Source organism: Scophthalmus maximus, chromosome 11 (assembly GCF_022379125.1).
Source record: "Scophthalmus maximus strain ysfricsl-2021 chromosome 11, ASM2237912v1, whole genome shotgun sequence".
Lineage (NCBI taxonomy): Eukaryota > Metazoa > Chordata > Actinopteri > Pleuronectiformes > Scophthalmidae > Scophthalmus > Scophthalmus maximus.
The window spans coordinates 9,880,654-9,904,137 of NC_061525.1; the positions used below are offsets into that span (position 1 = coordinate 9,880,654).

Consider the following 23,484-nt stretch of genomic DNA (forward strand, 5'->3'; position numbering starts at 1 on the left):
ACCTCATAGTTTTCAGAGGCCCCACTGACCTCTTCCATATTTAAACAGGTAAAAAAAAAAAAAAAATACATATTAAGCAGGTCAATGTTCATGACCTGCTTATTTCTCTGTTAAGAGTTGGAGAGTAGGGTTTTGTGAGTTAAGATTACCGAGTGGTCAAACCTAACCACTAACTCAGGAGTCACGTGGACACTGTGGTGGTTAAGGGCTGAAACCCTGCCAGAATTGTCTTGGCTATGACTCTTTCTACTTTAAATCTCCATCTGAATAAATGAAAAATGGTCTGTCAGGTGCCTGTTGTCCTCTCACCTCATTTGCCATGTGGCCTAAAAGTGTCAAAGAGCATGTTACAAAGATGGATAGTGTTCAAACAAAACCACCTGCCCGCTTTAATCCAGCCAATCAGGTCTTTTTTGTTGTCCCAGCGAAGTGGCAGCCATATAGGTTGCTCGTCCAGCCAAGACTTTCTTTACATGGAGAGAGTTTTTCTGCTGCCATGACAACACTGTGGGTCCGTGGTCTTCCTGAAACATGCAGTACACAAGTCACGTATTGTGGTCAGTCCAACTTAACAAGAAAACCTTTGCAGAAAATGTTTGATAGAAGTTTGAGTCAGCATGATGTGGGCTCTTTGCCAGGTTGACTGTCATGACGGAGGGTCAACAGTATCGCGAGCAGGCAGGCTGATGGTTTACACACCGTTTTGTCTCTGCCAGGGGAAAAATGTGGAAACGGGGCAAGTAAACAAGGGCATAAATCAGACCAGTGGGGCACACAGGGAAAATGAAGGAGAGCGCTGGACAAGCGAGGGGAAGGAATCCTGACTGGTCCAGATCAGGACGACACTTTCAAGTCATGCACCCTCTGCAATCAGTTTATGATCTGCAATATCAAGGAGATGTTTCCCACTACTTGAAGTAATCATTTTATGTTGGTCTTTTTTAATCACCTCTACACGTCCTTGTGGGTCTTACTTGGTTCATTTTTTCTAATTCAGTGACAACAGATAATCTGAAACAGCAACCTGACAAGCAGAGCATCAACATTTGTGTTAACAAGTGCTAAGTAATGCTACTGTTAGACTCTTTATTGACTGTGTCCTTACAGCAGTGATTTCACTATTAAAGAATGCGAGGAGACATCCTCTATTCCTGAATGCAGGGAACTGGGTGTGTGTCACTTAATGGTTTCCACAGCCAGATAATGTAAAAGGCTTTTCTTAGCTCTCCGAGTAAATCTACATTCAAGACAAGCCTCAATTCTAAATCTCCATTTTATTGTCGCCACTTTCCATTCTTCGAAGGTTTCAGCGCCATCCTCCTCTCGAAATTTAAATCAAGTTTTACAACAAACCTACCGTGCTACAGTTACTGATATCACTTTGTTTCTTTTGTCTGGCAGATGTTCAATAAGATGACCAATGCAGCAGGTGCAGGTAAGAAATATTTTTTTCATTTTTTTGATGCAGTGTGGTTATATTGCGCTCCCAGAAGTTCACACTATCACTTGAACAAGCGAGTTGACGACCTCTGCGCCTAACCCTTCATGATCATGTAGATTTCACCCTCCATAAACAAGTAATTCAGGTTGGGACGAGAGTTTAAAATGTGTGTCTTTGTGTCAGTCTGGAGCCTGTGATGGACGGGCGACCTGTCCAGTTCCTTTTTCGTCCTCTCTGCTCAGTGCATGCTGTGATGGCGCCCATGCACCTTAAAAAAATAGTAGGTAGAGAAAATAACACAATAGTGTGGTAATCTACATCCGACACTACATATACAAAACATGGGAAGAAGAATCTTAAGCAATCCAAATTTCTTTCTTAGTTAATTTTTACTTCCTGTATATTACATAATTTTTGGTTCACTGGGCTAAATAATTGAAAATTAGAAAGGTTGTAAGAAAATGAACCTTCATGCTGACATGTAGAATTAGACACTGCTGCCTTGTGTGAATCCTTCTTTCCCAGATCTGAGTCTAGATCTCTTTGTGTCTTTGACAGAACCTTATATCTGGATCAGTTTTACAGTTTGATCTTTTAGTTAGTCTGTTCAGTCTCAGTGTACATTACAGTCAGTGCTGCGCTGTAATTGAAGGAGAACTGCTCTGCTGTCTAGCACATTGTGAAAATCTCCCTGCAAGACAATCCTGCACTGTGTCCCGTTTTGCACGGGGGGCACAGCTCAGGCCTCAGACAATGTTGAAAAGATTGACGGCCACAGGTGTCTGCGAGCGCCCTCCCAGCCAGTGGCTCGAGAATGTCCAAGTGCACAGTCTCTTATTTTAAAGGCCTTTCCATGTATATTGGTCACTTGGTGGTATGCAGTTAAAATTAGGCAGCGTGCCAGATCATTGTTTCTGTTATGCTGAGGGGAAATATTTGGCCTGGTGTGATGTGGCCCTTGAGGGGCAGCTGTGGGATCTGGGTAGAAGCCATTTTAAGCTCAGGTTGCACTCTCACATGACCTCTGTTGAGTATGATGGCACTGCACAAGTGGACATTATGGTCTGGAAAAATTCCATGTCACTTTTATGCAGCCGTTAACTAATGTGTGGTCTGCTGGTGTGTATGAGATACGCGCTGCGAGCGATCGCTGGCCATTCCTAACTGTAACTCCTTGGAAACCCGAGTGTGAGACCACCGTGAATGACTTCAACACGTTTGTCAACACGGCTATGAGATTTTCTTCAAAAACATTCATCATGATATTCTTCCACCATGAGATTTCCATAGCAAGCTGTGCATTCGGCCACATGCCTTCTCTTGTAGCTGGTTATCTTGGCTGAAATGAACCAGTGCACAGACAGTGTCACAGTCAACTTTATTTAGCCGTCAAGCAAATGAAATCAACACATGGTTTCAGTTGGAATCTAATGGTAGAATAACTATGTTGAATGATGTTGTGAAAAGGACAAAGCTGGCAGAGAGTCAGACACATTAGCTACAGCTGGGCTACGGAGACCTCTTTTATGACACGGATACGGGCCGGCCAGATGGTTCTCAGTATCGACCATAACAACACTGTCCACCTCATTAAAATGACATTGTCCAGGAGAGGAAAGCACATTCTTTGGGTCCAGATCCAAAATAGCAAAGCAGCAGTGAGAAAACCTTAAATCACATATATCCATAAAACCGTTTATACGTGTTTCACAAGCTTCTAATTGACCTTTTTAAGGGGAGTGACATTTTTGTTGCAATTTTGCAGTGTATTGCAGGTTTGCATGCTTGTTGATCCATGATGGGCTTGTTAAGATCCTGTCATTGTTTTATTTTTTTGAAATAGTTGAAGTTATATAACTTTTATAAAACATCTGCACATCATATAACACAATGGTCATTCAGTCACGACGGTGCCGAGTCTGTCGTTTTAAGTCTAAGGAGCAGCACAGCCTGTGGGAGCCACTAGTGGGTGTTTTAAACTCATTCCTTTACATTTCAGTCTTCGCGGCGGAGCCTTGAACCGTTTAGAACAATGACCTACTTGTTCGTCTTATAGTCAACACTCATAATAAGCAATGCACAATTTAAAAACTGAGATGGCGAGCAGAAATTCCAAAAATAGAATTGAATTTATAACGTTTTGTGTGTTTAAACAAAAATGTAACTATGGTAAAATAGAGATCTTTTAGTCCTCTTGACTTGTTGTTTTTTTTCCTCAGGCAGGAAAAATACAGAGCTCCTGTTTTTTTTTCTCAGAAACAGATTTGGTCTATGGAGAGGAAAAAACATAATCCTCCCTCTAAAATGTTTATTTTCTTAAGCCATTGGTCAACATTTATAGAGCTTTTTTCAGGTCTTGAGTCGATGTCTGGCCTTATTCCCTCTTCACATAGTGTAATGTGAATGGAAATCTATTCCCTACGGACTCTTTTAATTGCAGTGTGGAAATGAACGGCATCCTCTGGTGAGAAGAAGCAGCAATGTCAAACGTCAAAACACTGCAGCCTGAACTGACAGTAATCATGAATCTTCAGTGATGCAGCAATCCTGGAAGCTGAATACCAGTGCAGATAAGGAGGATGAAACATGCCTGAAACATGTATTTAGTAGTAGGCGAACATAAGATTTTGCTGTGGATGTGATCATATATAGTTCGAATGTGTGTGGGGTTTTTTTCCACAAAGACAGTGTGGGCAAACGGTTGGAGTCCAAGGAGAGGCAATGATATTTAACCTGCATAAATAAAGGGCCATGTGCTTTGTTATGATAAACATCACCTTCCCAAGTGGCGGTCTGAAGGAAAATGACACAAATGAGGCTGAAACAACACTCACTGGCCCAGAACTGTCAGGCCAAGGCTTCCCACTCAGACTGTGTGCATTTGCACAGACCCTCTCTCTGAATAAATATGGTAATCTACTTTCAGTGTGGGAATCTCCTTCCACTGATTAGGAGAAAAACAAAGATGAAACTCTGGGAATCCCTAGGAGGCTTCTGTCTATTTGTAAGGAAAGTAATGTAAAGCCCTCGCACTGTGGTGTGAATGCCTCCCCGGGAAATGCTGCGGAAAAGGGGATGTTTAGAGTGTTTTTATCGATTCCACCCCCACTTCACAATCATTGTTATATGTCACCTGGATTCCCAAGTGCGGCCTCGCTGCTTTTATTGATTCTGATTTCAGGGTCATCTGATCAAGCCGCACACTGTTTGGCAGTGAGCTCATCTTTGGCATTTGCTGTAGCCTGTGGAAGTGAGATGAACTGAACACGGAATGTGTGGGGTGTGAAACAAGAACAAAGTGCACATTTAGAACCACTTGGCAGAAAATGCATCGAATGAAAAAGAAAGTAATGTCGTGTAACGGTGTGAGATTTATATTTACATATTTTCTTTTGTTTTGGCAACATTACGGGTGATGAGCTGTATAGCAGAGGCGTTTTGGCACTGCACGTACTGCGGGCATCAGAGTTCAATTGCATGGTGTCAACACTAGGGTGACGTACATCTCCTTGAATTACTTGTTGAGGAAGTTAGAGCATTACAGAGGTTTATCAAATGTTGATATTTCTCTTCAGTGTTCCTGCTTCTGTCAGTGACTCAACACACGTCACATCCAGAGGATTATTCCTTGAATTTCCCTCCGTGACGTCACATACTTTAGTTAAAACTAAATTTTCCTTATTTATGTAAAACATCAACACTTTTTTCCCCCCAGCAATAGTTTTTGCTTTCCATATGTGATGAACGGTAAATACTTCAAAGGAAAGGTTTTTGACACATTTTCGCCCACAGGAAATGCTATACGGGCCTTGATGATTTGCATCAATTGCCCCATAGAGTTACAGTCATTTAAGCGCCTTTTACCCGTGACTCCCACAGTCTGAGACTGGCTGATATGAACATCCATCTCACCGTGAAGCGAGTCCTCTGTGGGGCCCCTGTAAGTGTTCCCAGTTATATAAATCAGTTCCAGCACCAGATGAAGCACCAGTGGGTATTATATAATGTCCAACGTCTACTAATGCATTACAGCAGGGTTGTCTTTTCTGTTTTTGACTCGTGCGTGGTCTTCAGCTGTTCTCAGAGCCCAGGCCTTCATGCAGTCTCACCCTGGGTCACGCCTAGTGGTGAGGGCCGACGGTGACATCAGACAGCTGCAGTCTCTCTGCCTCGCTCTCTGCACTGTGTCTCTCTCTCTCGAGGCCTGTTTGGGACCATGATAAACACATCACAAGAGCTTCTTAGCAACGGATGACGATATACGTTGAACCCAAACATATTGTTGAAAGGTTCGACTCAAGTAAGGGGGCTGCAGAGGGACTATCGAAATCAGATGTTGCATTGGACGTAGCAGGATTATCAACTGTGTTACTTGCTGGATTCTGTTGGATTCTGACCTCACTGCTGTTGCTGCTGTTTTTAGTACAAAAAACTGTTATGTTATGACAGACGAGGTCCAAATTTAGCCAAGCACATAGTTCCTATGGGGGACGTCATGGTGTTCTTTTTAAGGAATAGATCATTGTAGAGTAGTTGTTCTGTTTGTCTAGAAGATTTTCTAAACCTTTTTACTGTATGTCACCGCTGTGTGCTATTTGAAGATGGTGAGTGTAGCTCAGTCTCTGGGAGTCTATTAGTCCAGTAGTACATCCAAAATCAAACTAAGCACACACATGTGAACTATCCCTATGAAGTACCCCTGTTGTGAACAATCCTGGTTTCGAGCCTGAGCTGTTTGATGTTGGTTTTAGATAATGTAATAGGGGCATTAGTAGACTGAAGGAGCTCGCTGATAATACTGTAATGGCATGTGAACAAATGGTTGAGAAACATGGTATCTCCAGCCACGGCTTTCCTTTGTCACCTGCAGATAAGGCATTTTAAAGTTGCACAGCACGACATTAATTGACGACACTGAGAAAATCTCCATTTGCGAAGTTGTTATTTCACACAGCTGGAAAAGACGTCTGTCCGTCGAATCTATGAGGCGGTGCGTCTTGCAGCCCCTGTTACTTTACAGGGGCTTTGGGGCACAAGGGAGAGGGAGCTGTCTGTTACAGTTGATGAGAAGTGGGATGATATGTGGAGACATGCTATATCAATTTCAGTCTGCACTCGTGCCAAAGCAATACAGTTTAAGATTATACACAGATGTACACATCTCCCAACCGTAGAATTGCTTCAACCCTACTTTTTCACCCATGTGCGAGACAGAAATGTGTTCTCCGACTCATTGTCTCTGGTAACGCCATGAGCTGCAAAGGAACTGGTCCTGCCGTGTGCAATCTGGAATAGAAACAATATTGGTTTTGGGACTGCAGATATTCCCTCATCTGGCCTCCCAAACAAATGTGTAAAAAAACCAAAACAATGAGAGTTTGTATGTATTCGCACTAATGCTCTGAGGGAGGAGATTTTATTGTTGTTCAGTTCATTCTCACTATAACATCTTGTTTGTTTTGGGTTTCTTTTTTATTACTGCTTCTTTTTTCCCATTTTCTTCTCGTTTGCAAAAACTAATAAACATATTGTCCAAAAAAAATATCTTCAGTACAAGTCCATAAAGTTTCAATATAAGGATATTGAATCATCATTTGGAACTACTATTCCTGCTACTGTGGCTGTGTAGATACCAAACTGGTGGATAAAACGTATATATATTATTGTCGTTAAAAATGCAGTAAGAGACTTTATGAATATGGAAATTACACAGTGATGGGGTGAGGACACATCTTCTGAAGGGAATACAGGCTTGGAGACATCACAACCCAGGTCTTCTATAAACTTGGTTGAAAAAGAGACAGTCTAACCTCTTTATTGCCCCAAAGAAAATATATGTGGTGCGTTAGATTTGTCTTTGGTATTGAAAAGAAAAGGTAAGGTAACACATTTTTTTCCACCACAGTGGGTGTTTAAATATGGTCAAGCATTTTCATCTGCTCTTTGACGACTTAAAGACAGACCTGTACATCGTGAAGCATCTTGATTTAAAACCCTGCCTTATATCTGCAGGAAAATCCATCTTCATGAGATTGTACCGTCATTTTCCCTCCACATCTACTCGTTGCCTAACAGGTGCCAGATCAGTGACATCATGCGCTAAATTTATAAGCAAGTCGTCATTTGTAGATCCAGCTTAGACTATAAAGGGTGCTGCTGGCATGACGAGTGCATGAAAAATTCCACCCATGGAAAGATGGAAAATGACTTGTGGTTTCCTGAGTGCAGAGGCCAACTCGGCTGTTTGACAGGGGGGGGTGGTAGTATTTCTGGACTTTTCTTTGTATATACAGTAATTTGTCAAGGTTGTGAAAACATTACAGAAACTACTTGGTTAACCCACTCTGATATCCTTTAACGTTGTTATTGCAATTTCAACATTTTCATTACAATTATTGTGGCTATCAAACGTAAAATAGCACATAATATCCTTTAATAATGCTTTCAAGGCCCTGACACTGAATGAGCTCATTGCGGTGAACAATTCTCATCATGTTTGAGCATCATGTCTTGCCAAGTATAAATCATCTAGTTTGAGCCCATCATGCGTGCGTGCGTGCGTGCATGCATGCATGCGTGTGTTCATAGAGCTATTTGAACAGAAAATGTATGATCTGCCAGTTTTATATTCTTCGATGAGAAGAAACAGATTTACTGCCCTGCCAATTATAAAAGGAGAAACCATTAAATCCTCTCGGGGAGCAACTTCCCCAAAATGACCAAGGTGAGAGTGTTTTGTGTGTGTGTGTCTTGAGGAATTTAGGCCTGGGTTTTGTAAACTAAGTGGAAGGAGACGTGGGCAGCCGTGTCAGGATGCAGGCCAGTCACAGGGGGACACGTGTGGGTGCGTGTGTGTGTGCATGCGTGTGAACCAACACAAAAGCTAAGAGGTTGGTCCAGCACTCAGCTGCCAACTGGAGAAGGAGCCAGCAACAGGGTTTAGGAAGTAATGAGACAGGAAGGGCCACACTACTTCAGGGACCCACACCAGGATGTGACTAAACAGTCAACAGACTCAAGCTTTTATCAACTTTTGTGTGTGTGTGTGTGTGTATGTGTGTGTGTGTGTGTACCTTTTCTCTGAATGCTCACCACTCTGCTAGAAATCAATCCAAACAATTACTCCTATCTCATCCAAAGCTTTATCAAATCTGCTGCTCCTCCTACACACATTCACCAAACCAAGAACATTTCCGCAGCAGCGGTTTAGATACCATAACCACATTGGCTCCGTCACTGGCCTCCCAGATTTCCCACATAAACCACAGAGATTCCAGATGTTGCAGGGAGGCAAAAAGTCTGAGCCTCTGCTGAGCCCCGCAGCCCTCGCCTCCACATCCTCATGTTGGGCCAAGCGCGCGGACGTCTCGCACCAACACAGTGTCTTTCTGCACCGCACCATGCTACTGGAGATTTACATAGCTGTGCACTTCCACCTGTACCCTGATAACAAAAAGTGCAGCGCACTGTTAAAAGAGCCTCTATCCCAGGGCAGTGTAGCAGTGCAGCTTTCTTGTGGTTTCAGGCCTGATTAAACAATTTGGCTCCGTAATCAAAGAGCAATAGCAGGCAGAGGCAGAGCAGACTTCCTGCATCCTCTCTGCTCTCTGGCTCGCAAGGCTTTAAAAGTTAAGGGCCCAGCAGGACTTGTTTTTCCCAGTGTGAAAACAATACCTGCACTGTACTTCCAGCTTATCACGGCTGATGAGTTGAGCAGAATCCTCGGCTATGGACAATGTGATTGCAGTGAGTCCACGCATGCATCATCAATAAAACAGACACTTTTCTGATATTTTGAGAGATGATGATGGTTATGATGATGTTGAAAGTACATTTATGCTTTTTCATAATTATGAAATATCATTGTTTTATTGTAGTCCACAAGTAGTGATGCTAACACAACACATTTAGTGAAAAAAAAGGAGTATGAGTTTTGTTTCTATTAAATGGACATCTTATTTGTTACTCTTGGTATTTATGAGAATCATATGCAGCTGGAGCGATTGGAGGCAAGACTGAATTGATTTGAAATAAGGACTTTATATTTAAGAAGGGAAACTACACACATTGCTGTGGGTTTAAATAAAAGCTGCTGTCATTTTTCTCCTTCGGTCTTTGTTAGACTCTCAACTTCCGTCTTAGGACAAGGCTCGTCGTGAAATATAAACATCAACATCCTGTTTGAATTTGTTTCATAGAGGCTATCGTCATAGCTTCAGTATACTGTATCATGAGATATAAATCATGAGGAGTTATCCTGTCTGCTGTATTTATTGCTGATTGCTGCGAAGGTGCCTCGGAGCAAAACTCCCCTATAATGTGAATTTCACATCTTTGGAAAAGGTGATGGGAGGGTGGGGGGGGACTTAAAACCAGCTTGGAAATTACTTAAAATCAGTAAAACATGAGTTTATTTTACATCTGCCACTTTTGTGAGAAAAGGAGAGAAAGGGAGCGAGGGAGGGAGGGAGAGTGATTGAGAGAGAAATGTACCTCAGTGATTAAATCCTCATTGCTCTAATAGAAACCAGGTGCTGGACAGTGGTGTAAATGTTTTCCCATGCATTTTTGTGGGCAATGCAGCCTCAACAGATTCAGACCTGACAGCATTACATGCTTTGTCATTCAATGAAACAATGGCCACATACGCTTGTCATGCCCGTTTTACATTCCTCAAGCCTCTTTATACAAACCTTGACCCCTGCAAGCTTCACTTTCAGAGAAGTTTCATGATCTTGGAACAAGCCTTTGACATTTTGTTTTATTTATTTTTTTACACCACTTTGTGTTGTAGTTTAAAACAGAAAAGCCAAGTTAAGTAACAAACTGCTGCAGCAGGAAGATTTGAACAAAAATGTTGTTTAAGTCATGTGGAAATCTTCTTAAAGTTTCTCCTCTTCTTTGAAAAAAAGATTTGTTGTAACTGATTATACGTGTGAGAATTAATGATTCAATAAAGAACTTCCTCCACTAAAGGGAGAAACCATGACGTTACAAGTGACGGTCCTCTAAGAAAATAGAATTAGTGGCCACTTTAATGGATTGGGACCAGAGTCAGCTCCTCCTTCCCCAACCCCATAATCTAAACCCAGATATACACCACATGTGTGGCTCCTCTGGAAAAATGAACTCGACTTGGGAATATATGGTCAGGAAATTTATAGCACATGCCTGGGACGAGCCCTCGGGGGCCGGGTGGAGGTGGAGGGGAGATCTCCCTTCTCCCTGATCTCTGAGCCTTGTTTCCATTAGGCAGGGAAGAGCAATCTCCCAGACTATTCAAGGGGGCCTGGTGCAAGACCTCTTGGCCAACAACATGACCCAATCATGAAGGAGAAATCAGTTTCCTCACATCTGGGATTTCCCCACTGCAGCAATGGGGCAGCATTCCACATCAGTCACCAGGCCTGGACACATACTCTGGAATTCAGAACAAATAAATAATAATAAATACGTGTGTGTTTATCTGCATGAGTTTATGAAAGAGGGGGAGGGAGAGACGGCCAGAGAGAAAGAGAGTGCACTATACGGGTAAAAGGAGTGCTTTCTAAAAATTTGCCTGGCCAAAACAAACAAGTGGGTGAGTCAGCGAACGGAAAACATTCTCAAGCTGATGGATGTTTCCTCCACTTGCATCTGCTCTTACCTCCTCTGCCAAGGACCTCCAGAGGCTAAGTAATCGTCTAGCCACAATGATCCTCGCTGCGATAATGCTCATCTTTAGTGTGCGAGCGGTTTCTTTCCAGAGTGAGAGAGGAGAGGCGCAGCGCTGGGCTGTGTTTACCTCTCTGGTGATCCGTGCTGAAAGAGGTCAGAACCTTCACCTCCATCACTTTTACTCTCGAAGCGCTTGACAGGGACGGCATTGTCTGCCTGTCCACTTTGTCAGTCACCGAGCTTGGCAAATGATACCTTGTTTACCGCTTTGACATCTAGTACACTCGTTCATTGTCCTGTTTTCAGCTGAAATCACTCTTTGTGCATTGGAAAGATGATAGACAAATGGTCTCTTGAAGTGTCTACTATTTCCCTCTCTTGACTTGGACCACTGGGTATCATCTTGAATTAAGGAAGATGTCTATTTGCTGTTTTGGATCTAATTCACAGAATTAGCTTTCGGCACTTTTCTCTGTGGTCATCCGGGTTCATGTGAACAGCAGAAAACAAGGTGCTTGACTCGGCCTTACCCTGACCCTTCTTGAAAAGTCACAGGATCAAATGAAACTGATCGTATAGTCAAGTGTGTGTGTGTGCGTGTGTTTGTGTGTGGGTGTGAGATTGTCCGTGTGTGTATATTTTCTGTCCTCCAAGCTGCAGTTTAGCCTGAGGTCAGAACAAGTGGGGCTTAAAATAGCAACCCACTGGTCACCACGTGACCTTGTGACCCACGCTGAGCCCAAAAAAGCCTCTATGTTTTCCACACATATTTTTCATTCCTGTGACTTGTTAGACATGAGAACACTGGTGACGAATTCAATTAGATCCAAATACAGACGAAAAGCCATTACAGCCGGAGAATCGTTCAGTTCCTTCACGGAGAATGAGCAGATGGTTTTGATGGTTCTGCTTCATGCTAAGGCTCAGTCTTTGATGTTTGAGTCATTTCTGTCTTTTGAGCAGAGAGTGGAGTCTGGATATTAATGTGCGATACAGTCAGATCAGAGGCGTTCACATAGGGCCCTTACACGCAGAGCGTTGGGTCTTCTGGCTGCACATAATTCGAGACAGGGGAAAATGAGAAAAGTGACCCCTTCATTAATATCCCCCCTCAGCTGCACAGTCCTTTGGCACACAGTTATCTAACTATGAGACCATGTAATAATGTGTAAATCACCCGTCCTCTCAGACGGCAGACGGGGTCCCTGTCCTTATTAAAATTAGGTAATGTTAGCTCAGCTTCACAGGGAGAGGGCAAACTGAGGTCAGCGGAGGTGTGTTCATTTAAGAAACTGTCAATCTCCATCCAATCGCTCTGTGTTAAGGCTGCGTGTTTATAATGGTTTTAAGCAGTAATCCCAGGTGACCCAGAAATGAATACAGCCGATATGATATCACTGCTCTCAGGTCATGCACTGGTGGAGCGGGCATTCAATAATAGGAGGAAATTCCTAAAATGATTATGGTATAATGATTACGCACTCTTATTGAGGAATAGTTATTTTTTCTGCTCAGTATCTGCAGTACAAGATATTGTGACAACAGTAGTAAATGGTCCTGAAACTGACCCCTGTTCAAGCGTTCACCTACTCTCACCTACCTGGGGAGAACTCGCTGAACTCTCACAACATCGTCCCGATTAGATATTTTGGTTAAAATCCTGATAATATTTGTGAAATAAACCCATCCCAGTATATACATAGGAGGACCTGCTGCAGTCAGCAGGATAACGTTTAACCATAAAGGCAATTATTGGCTAGATTTATCATACCAAGTGATTTCATTATAGGTATTGTTTACCAAATATAATTCACTGAAATGGTTTATTTATTGATTCACTCATTTCTTTATTATTTACATCTTCAGTTGTGGGAATGGATGATTCTGAAGTGCGAGACTCGAGTAGAGAAAGTGATACCACAGTTTCATGTCATTATGTGATTTGAGAGCTGTGTGTGTGTGTGTGTGTGTGTGTGTGTGTGTGTGTGTGTGTGTGTGTGTGTGTGTGTGTGTGTGTGTGTGTGTGTGTGTGTGTGTGTGTGTGTGTGTGTGTGTGTGTGTGTGTGTGTGTGTGTGTGTGTGTGTGTGTGTGTGTGTGTGTGTGTGCGCGCGCGTGTTATTGAATGGTTTTCAGCTTGTGATGCCTTCAGGTGTTCATCTTGTGCCTCGGACATGTGGAATATCCACATGTTCCCCGTTATGTTATATAACAGCAAGGTTTGTATTGTGTGTGTGCTCAGTATTTTGCTATAGTCTAAATTAGCTGCACACATATTTGCTGCTGTAGTCTCAATTACAGGTTCTGATTGGGAATGCTTTAATGTATTATTTCATTTTAAAAGTATGGGTCTTCACACGATCGGCACTCAGTTCCCATATTTCTCACAGCACATGAATGCACCGAAATGTGTGGCGCTCTGTGCGTGGATCCCCTCGTTTACACACACACACACACACACCGAGGCGCACGTACACACACATCTGGTGTGAAGTGTGAAAGTCTCGCTGCTTTACTATCACTTTGTTACTTTTTACTAATTTGTATTGATTTGTGTTTCCATCCGAGTGGAATGTGTGTATATATATATATATATATATATATATATATATGTTTTTTTTCACCTAAAAATATTGACAGCTCAGTTTGAAGACCTTGCACTAAAGTCTGATCTTCTTCTGCTGCTGCTTCTGTAGAAAAAAAGAAGACTCCACACCGGGAACAGGAAAGGTGTTTTTTTTCATTTGTATTATTATTATTCTGTCGCAGACTTAATCATAGCCGCTTTGTGTGCGACGAGGAGGATTTAGTTATTATGTCCGAGTGGAGGATTTGCGATGACAACTAATAGGAACCCAGCGACTCTGAAGCTCCGGCGGTCTTTCAGCGAGCAGCTGCGGAGCTCCACATCCAAAGCCTGGGACTTGCTCTGGAGGAATGTCAGGGAGCGGAGAGTGGCAGGTCAGTAGCCCGCTGCACGCGCACAGTGGCCCCCTGAAGGAGAGCGCGGTGGAGGGTCCACCACCACAGACGACGAACAACAGCCTGTGGAGGCACTTTAATGTTGTGATGCCAATAATGGGAATAACACGAGTCACAGTATAGTAGTGCAACAGGGGGTTTCTTTCTTTCTTTCTTTTAGAATGAAAGAAATGCATTTTCAAACTAGCATTAATTTGTCAAGATATTGGCAGATTTTTTTTCTTTTGTGATAAGTTCAGTGGGTATGTGCGTTTTTAAAACTTAGTTATCCTGGATCGGTATATTACGGTCCGATGCATTTAAAAAATGTGGCACTAATCAGATATGCGCTGTGGAGGAGACCAAAGGGTCTTAACGTCGTAGTATACTCACAACCTTTCGAACACGTGTAGAGTTCATTATCACTATTGTGCAATGTTTTAACATCAACTTACACATGACCGTGTGCCTGGTTACACCGCAGGGTGGCGCTGGTGGGCAATTTTTGCACTGTGAAATGGAAAGTGTAGCCTTAAAGGAAGATGAGTTAGAATTGTCAATAATGTATCAATAGTTTACAACTTCACATTTGTTTTATCTATCTATCTATTTATCTATCTATCTCAAATGTAATATTCTGTAGTTTGTAGATCTCCCATTGGTCTGTTTGTTGATATGACCTGGCTGCAAATGAACTTGGTCGAGCAGTTTCCAAGTGATGGGAATCTAGTGACATTGTTTATAGGCTACTTGTTTGCCTTAACCTCTTAAAATGTCCCCTTGTTTCTGGAGGAGGCACATATGTGTCTTCAAGAAGACTTTGTGAAAATATGGACAAGAGAAGACATTGAATTGAAGAATTGAATTGAACATTCAAATATTTGATATTTGGCAAGATATTGCTTCAGAGGATCTCATGAAAAAGACAAAGAATCTAAAGGACATTATATAGAGAGGGGGAAAAATGTTTAAGCTGCTTTGGTGTAAATCTCAGAGAAACATTGAAGTTTGAGAGGTCAGTTTGAGAGCAGTCCTTTCTGCAGTACCCAAAGTCGACCACTAGGTGCAGTGAACTGTCCACTGAGGCTCATGTGGAATGAGCCACATGGATCACAAAACTTCACCAGAAGACGTTCAGGCACTGAAGTCATACAACAAGAGACCGGATGTTTTATGTGACATACCAGAACGCATCTCATCCCACTGGTGTGTTCTGTTTGTTGAACAGTACTCAAAGCCGCTTGTCAACTTTCACAGAAGGTTGTGTGTTTTGTGCATGAAGTTTGACACATACTCGCCTGAGTTCTGCAGCCTGCTGAGGCACGGCGTCTATGATGCAGCTGCTGAGTCCTGCGCTGTCTGGATATTCAACACATTAATCTTTGTGTGCCATGCATCTGGCAGTCTCTTCAGCCCAGAGGCCTTGAGCTGCTTATGTACATACTCGGCAATGGGTAGGGGGGGGCACATGTAGACCAAGCTGATATGACTGACTTGACAGATGTACTGAAAGTGAATTGGATGCCGTTTTGCTTTTCTGGCAGGGATGTTCGCTTTGTTCCTGGTTCCTTTGTGTGCTGCAGATCTATTTTTATACAGGAGTTTTTTGTGCCTCTGTGTGTCTTGTCGATCAGGTCGACTGGAAAATGCATAATACCTGATGTGTTGTGTGGGTCAGAAAAACTTTCATTTTCATTGTTTCATTTCGATATCAGATTTTTTTAGAGGAATCACCACATAAAAATGTAGGTGAGGTGCGTGAAGTCGACCCCTGACAGCTACTTTCTGGCTCACCTGAAATGGATTTGGCCAGACATTAAGGAAAATCCATGTATGTCACATCGCAGCAGGTGGGACCTTTACGGCCAAACAGTGATGGAGGGCAGCTGTCGCAGAAAGTCAGTTTTCAGTGAAAGTCTTTTTTGTGCATTAAAGCTCTGACTCTGACCTGGCAGACTGACAGAACTATAGAAACTGTGATACATTATTCCGTTTCAGACTAAGGAGTTATGACTTTGTTTTCTATCTGTGCCCTGTTGCTGTGTTGAAGGTCACTCCACAGTAAGCAAATATTTGCTTTTGTGATTGATAGGTGTTCATTTCAGGTTAACTGTAAAACGGGAGTCACAGACTGGTAAATGTGGGCACTGTGAAGATAAATACATATTTAAAAATGTAATTATATTTCAAAATATTACATACCATTGTTTTAGAAATATTTCATCTATCTCTTTCTGCTTTACATTAGAAATACTAAAACTCTAAGGTTTAAATTTCCACCACCTGATTTGAATGGTTTTAACGTTGATCTATAAACTTTATTCATTCATGTAGTGTCACTGAGATTAAAACCTCTTTTTAAGAGAGACCAGGGAAGAACAAATATTCAGGGATCACAGTTGGGGAACACATCTATATGTTTAGATTGTGTGTTTTTCAACTGTGCGTCAGTTACAGCTTTTACAAGTTTTGCGTTTTCTGGTTCTGTACAAGCTGGTGAATGAGCTTGGTGGTCTGACACACTTTTCTTGTTCTTCTGTTAATTCCCAGCCTGGATGTTTCCGTATCTGGCATTTTATGATTGACCACGATGCTCAAAATGTGTCTGTTTCCCGGAGCTGCTCTCTGACTCACATTTGCAAAGCAAAAACAAATATTGTTCGACCAAACGCAGGTGTTCAAATAACCTGATTGTGAAAAGACACTGCTCAAATGTTAAGACAGAAAAGAAGAGAGAATGTGAAAAACAAATTGTTAATGAGCAAGTAACCAATTATTATCTTCCATAAAGCATTGAAGGTTGTGTTTTTTTGGTATTGATATACTCACTAGTTATAACTAAGCTAACAAGCACAAACACACTTCTGTGTTATTCCTTAAGCTTTATTTCGTAAGAGCAGATTTATCGATAATAACTTAATAATATGAGTGAAACGCTTGAATTTCTCAGGGACACACCTCTGTTTGGGGAAAACCCACGAGCTTCTTGCAGCTATTTGGGAGTGATTATTTCTAAAGATGAGATTAAGGTGAATAGTTATACATACTGTCTCACTTAATCAACTCTAATTCACAGTCATAGTGTAAAACGTTGCAGTTGAGCATCTACTACCACATTAAATTAAACTATTATGGGGTTCCTCATCCACTAGGCCGTTAAAAGACTCTTCCCAACTGCTTCGCGTTACCTGAGAAGACGCCCAACTAGTTCTTGCGGTACTATTAAAGTTTAATTTAGTCCCAGACCTGAGCTCAGGATTCAGACATTCGGTGGCTCACGAGGTGGAAATCTACAGTCACACTGGTGCTATTCTTAAGCCTCAACCACAGGAAGCATAGCCACACAGCAGAGGCAGCTCTGCCCAGTGCAGATTACATGTCTGCTGGTGAATCACACCACATCAGAGCAGTGTCTAAACCCCAATCAGCTGCCTCTGTACCTCATCATCCCTGGGCCCCGGGATTTAACTCCATGATTCAGAATATGTTTCCCTTCTGCAATCACACCTGACTGGAGCTGAGTGCTGCTGCAGACAATCAATGACGGATGGAAGCCTATTTAAATACCTGCATCACAGCTTTGTCTTAATTTGTCATCACGCGATAACATGTACCGTGTGTGTGTGTGTGTGTGTGTGTGTGTGTGTGTGTGTGTGTGTGTGTGTGTGTGTGTGTGTGTGTGTGTGTGTGTGTGTGTGTGTGTGTGTGTGTGTGTGTGTGTGTGTGTGTGTGTGTGTGTGTGTGTGTGTGTGTGTGTGTGTGTGTGTGTGTGTGTGTGTGTGTGTTTACCGTGAGTCTGGATTCCCGTTGCCATGCCGTATAGTATTCGCGCTCTGAAACCCAGACAGAGGCGTGTTGAAACAAGTTTGATAAGGGCTGGAGTCACTGCGCCTAACACTCCCACTAAAGGACACACTACAGCCATTTCTTCATGGCATGCAGCACAGTGTTAAACCCAAAGAAAAGCGGGAGATCTCGTAGCTCTTTCTCAAGCCCCCGCTGAGGCATTTGAGCGCTGACAGAGACAAAAACACCATTAATCTCATCCATTATCATGTTTCAGTGGGTGATTGATTCCGTAACACAATACATGATGTATTTGGTGAATTTCCTCGTCTAGACAAGGAGGGAAGAGCACAACACAGAAATGGGTTAAGGGGGATCAGACTGTTGCCAACAAGCTGCCACTCATTCCTGAATCTGACACCTTAAGCGATCCCTTTACACCATGAATGAACACAGGTGTTTGTGTCTGTGTGTGTGTGTGTGTGTGTGTGTGTGTGTGTGTGTGTGTGTGTGTGTGTGTGTGTAAAAGAAATGAGTCACCGCCCAGTCAAATCATCTGAATAGTGTCATCTCGTCACCTCAAACCCTGAAAAAGCAGCAGTCACACATTAAAATAGCTGCGTCTGAGGGTGTGGGGAGGGCCATTAAACCCAGGCGAGGTTTATGAAAATGTGCAGCGGGCCCTGAAGTGTGCTGCTGAATTGTGGTCTTTGTGAGCTTAAGCTCGAGTGGATTTTGCCAGCCAGGTAGAGGAACAGACGGGGGCTGTGTTTGACTTGGTCGCTTGCCCATTTCAGGTCTACTCACATGTATGGCGCCATGCAATCGCTACACAGGCGAACCTGTATGCTGAGGCCGTAGACGGTCACAAGGAGAGGCAGAGGCTCTAATTAGCACTGGGTGGGTCTGCGTGTGCGGATGTGGACTTTACTTTGGGTGCAAGGAGTTTGTTCCAGGTTGCAAACCAGCTGATACAAGAGGAGTTTTCAAATCAGAGGAGCATTCATTTCTAGTTTTTTTAATCATAATTGATCCTACCCCAAATGATATCAACTGCTTTGTTTTTTCCAAAGGATGCACTCAGTCATGGGAGACACATTTTTGTTGTAAGTGCAAAGGCATGTGTTCTAAATACATGTTACATAATATTTGGAAGCAGGTTTTGCATTTGTAGTGATTTCCTGCTGATAAAGTTTATCCATTCATCCATCGTCTACCGCTTTATCCATTTAAGGGTCACGGGGGGGGGCTGCAGCCAATCCCAGCTGACATTGGGCGAGAGGCGGGGTACACCCTGGACAGGGCGCCAACCTATCGCAGGGCCACATACAGAGACAAACAACCATTCACTCTCACATTCACACCTACGGTCTTCATTGAACCTAACCCCATTCTGCATGTCTGTGGACTGTGGGAGGAAGCCGGCGCATACACGGGGATGCTGAAAAAGTGCTAAAATTAATTGAATTTGCTGTTGATGGATACTATTGTTCCCACACATGCAACACACATAGGAAATTTATTTTAAAAAATTATAAAAAACAAAACAAAACTGAATGGTGGTGAAACAAATCCAGGAAGATAGCATATGAAAATTTAGATGTTGATTTGACAGTAGTCTTTACACTGGTTGCCGTTTTCTTTAATTACGTAAGTTAAAAATTTTATTGTTTGCGTTTTGGCCTTGACTTGATTTTTTAGTTACTTTTCTCTTTTAATTCTTCCAGCTACAACACCACATATTATTAGGTGAGGTTAAGGTCTCAGTTTGATTGACGTCCACAGGGACACGTATCACTTCCTAATAATGCAAAAAGGAAAAGTGCATATTTTCACTGTATATGTATACTGACTGTAAAAACGATGCTCTACGAAAATTAGTTTCTGGTAAATACTAAATATTTTGTGTTTGTATGTTGGCACTAGGGACACAGTGTCATAAGAGGCTTTAAATCTTGTCACAGACACAAGATCTGAACAAATGATAAGCTGCAGCCTCATCTTTATTTCTGTGATGAGTAGAAGGAGATCTAGGTCACTAGATGTGTTCAAACTAAAATGTATTTTCCCCCCGAGGAGTTGACACTTGGAGGAGACCCGCTGGGAGGCCTTCCTGCGGCTGGAAGTAGGGGCTGTGTTGTGGGGGTGGGGGAACAGAAATTAGCATTCTCAAACCACCAAAAACAACTTCTCCCTTCTCGCTCTTCTCTCCTCTGTAGTTTTCTCCAAAATGGCTCTGAGTCACTCTCGCCCAGTAAACTTGGCACCTGTGTGACCAGCAACAGCAGAAGAGTTGTTTGAGTGCAGGGCAGGTCCAAGAACCACTATTTTTGTAGGCCCTCGCTCAGCCAGGCGTTCTTCCACTCCTGCTCTCCTTACTCAGCTCATAGGCATTCCAATGGCATTTATATTTCCCTCCAGAGCAGGGGGAAGTTGACAGGCGTTCACACAGACACTGGATTCAGCTCAGCAAGGTGGGCAGTACTCCCACTGCTTCCTCGCCATTGGCCTCCCTGTGGTCATATGATCTGAAGAAAGAAGTGACGACTGAAGTGTTGACACTCCTCCCCCTCAGCTCTGCTCGTCCCTCTCTCAGCTCACTTTAGGCTTTTTGCGCCTGTATGTGAACTTTTCTGCTGGGGGGAGAGCGTGTAGGTTAGTGAGTGTCAGCCAGTGGCAAGGGGCTTGTTTGGTGTACAGTTTTTCAGTTATGTTTCGGGAGCTACCAGAGTCCACAGGCAGCGAGTGTCTGGGTAGTATGACCCCGGAGACTCAGGATATCTACCTGAGAATGGACCACCACCGCAGACGCTCAGGGTACAGGCTGGGCAGGATCATTGCCCGGCAGCAGCTGCTCAAGAAGATTGCTGGAGGTAGGAGAGGTGCTTGGATAGAGGTGACAGTTCAGACTGTGCTCTGTGGTCTTGAAATCAGCCCTTTTTGTTTTGCGTTGGCCAAGCGGTTTCTATTCTGGCAGTTTGTTTGAACGGTTCAAGATTTTATTGTCATTCAGCAAAACACAAAACTATGTAAAGCATGAACGAAATTACGAGCACGGCTCCTTTAAAAAGCACAGAAAAACCCTCCTTTGTCATATTTCCAGGAATGCTGGGAGAAATGGCTAAACAAGCTGGTAGTAAAAACATGTAGTGAACAAGGGATGACACATACGCATGAATATAAGCTTATGAATGCTGAATGACCTGGTGGCAAGCGAGTAAGGGCACTGGTATGTTGGCTTGGGATCAGCTGATTATCCCTCGACAAATGTCAGTCCATATCACCGTCTTTATTTTTTTTACTTTGTTATCTTGCTGCGAGATAATGATGGAATACAATGGAAATAATCTTTGGAAGACAAATATAATGGCAACATGGGTCAACTGTGTGTGTCACTGCATATAAAGCCAAACTTGACCTTCAGCCAATAAGAAGTCAAGGGTGTAGTGGTGGTAAATAATCAGCGTGAGCCGTTTGCAGCGAACACTGAGGTGACAAGCTGGAGGATCAGTTATGTAAGAACAGATAAGCCCACAGTGTAAACAAGATATACCAATAATGAATGTGTCGCCCGACAGTTTTACAAGCCCACAGCTCTTTTGTGGACTGCTGCTGTATGTAGTCAGAAACAAATCAGGCACTGACCTTTCACTCAGCTTTCTCCACAGACTGTACCCTCTAGTCTTTGCATTTACCTGGGAATTTAAGGTCAGTACTGGGGAGGGGGGCAGGGCGTGCACAACAATAGAGAGGACAAAGCATAGGTATTCGCCTGCTCCCTCCTGAAGGTGTGAGGGCCCTGCTGCCGCCATCAAAGGGTGGCTGCATTTCATAACAGAAAAGTCATCGGTGAGAAACTTTAGCAATCTGATGGCAACACAGCTCACCGTGGCTTTTTCCTCTGAGGAACACGGTCAGATAATGCAGCCCCTTGTGCGGGCGAGATTCCCTGCATCACCACAGACGACTGAGGCAACTCACGAGTCGTGTTCTGTGGTCCTGGCGATGTGAAGGAGACACAGAGTTTACTGTTGGAATGACGTGTCGAGATGTTCCGAGAAGGTTTGTTTGTTTGCTGCTTTTCCATGAACTGATGTTTGCAGGTGTGTGCAGTCACACAACCTGGCATGTGTTTTCAGATTACAGATGTCTGGTTTGACAGCAAACCAACAATTTCGGTCATCTGTGACAAGGACAGAACGTATGTACATGTTTGAAGTGGCTTTTCAGATTCTTTTGTCCAAGTCAGAAGTCATATTTATTCGTACGTGTTACTTTTTAAATACTTTCTTGCAAAGACTGTGTGGTTCTAAACTGCTTTCAAATTGACCAAGAGGAAATTAGATTGAATTTTCTCAGCAATGAAATTGCCTCATTAATATTTGACTGAATGTATGCATTTATCTTAATCTTCCACAACAAATGTCAACCGTTTTGGCTAATCAACAAAACATCAAATTGCTGAAAGTGTAAGAAAAAAGCTGTATGTGCTGAGGTATGTTATATTCAGCCAATGTGTGGATGTGTTCAACCGTTAGAAATGTCCTTACATCAACTGACAAGAAACAAACTTTCAAGTGAAAGTGAGTATAACTTTCGCTAATGTTCTTTACACATGGTGGATAATACACCTTGGAGGTAACAGTTTTTACATTTGTTTTCATCTGATGTCTTACGTAGTGTCATAATGCATTCTGTTTCTCACCTATTAATCTGATGTTTATCCCGGAACAGATCTTATTTTCCTTTCATACCTCGTGTTTTCCCCCATGTGATGCATGGCCATTTGGATAGAGAGAGATAGTAGCGAGGTAATACTTTTAGGGACTGACTGCACGAGTGGGCAGAGCCGCAGGATTGATCTCCTTGCGTTAAAGTGGCTCCTGCATTCCGGCCGGCTGGCTCTGTTGACATAGCAGTTTGAAAGTGAATGGGGGCCATGGTGATGGGCAGAGTCACTGATGTATTGTTTCACCCCCCCCCCCCCCCCCCCCCCCCCCAAATTCCAGGGAAGCCTGTGGGGTCTTAGTCATGTTTCCGATTTGATGGCATTTCAAAGCCACCAGAGCCACGTGTATGGGTTCTTGTTCAGTCCTCTTTGATTAGCTGTTGACAAAGTACCACGACTAACCGAAGTCTGAGTGTTGTTGTCCAAAAAAAAATGGCCTGTGTAGCTCTTCGACATTGTTGATAGATATAAACGCACAGCTGATGGGAAGAAACAGATGTTTGACTGCTGCACAGTGGAATTGTTGTGCAAGAGCAAGAGCCTGTTTTAAGAGTGGAGGAATGAGTTGTCCTTTCCTATAAAAAAAAATCTGATTTCCGAGGAATTTTCCAAACCTCATCACTTTGGAGGGACTTGTGTTTCTGCTGCTGTCTGCTCTGTCCGCCTTGCTTCCCTGCTGCGTAGCCCATCTGGAGTCCAGATTCTCAGGTTTTCTGCATCTGTTGTTGCTACGCTTGGATCAGAAAAATAAACATTACGACGCCATATTCAACCATATTGCATGTGTCGGACAGACCATTCATTTACACCCGCTACACCAGTTGTACACAGGCCATCAATTATGAGGCAAAAAGGTGCTTATGCCATCATAAAGAATTATCAATAATCACTGGGGGTTTTTTATAGCAAAAC

At 42.9% G+C, this 23,484-nt stretch overlaps 1 protein-coding gene across 4 annotated transcripts in view; it reads left to right on the plus strand.

Moving 5' to 3' along the window:
* stard13b (StAR-related lipid transfer (START) domain containing 13b) overlaps positions 1 to 23,484 on the plus strand; it is a 66,938-nt gene that overhangs the window by 20,781 nt on the left and 22,673 nt on the right. For 2 of the 4 annotated variants that reach the window (XM_035623028.2, XM_047335580.1), the window contains one exon: positions 1,402 to 1,435. In XM_035623028.2, coding sequence (XP_035478921.2) covers positions 1,402 to 1,435 — 34 coding nt within the window. Of the gene's footprint in view, positions 1 to 1,401; positions 1,436 to 13,708; positions 14,058 to 20,432; positions 20,717 to 23,484 lie in introns of those variants that run through there. The other 2 variants (XM_047335582.1, XM_047335581.1) reach the window with 2 other exon arrangements.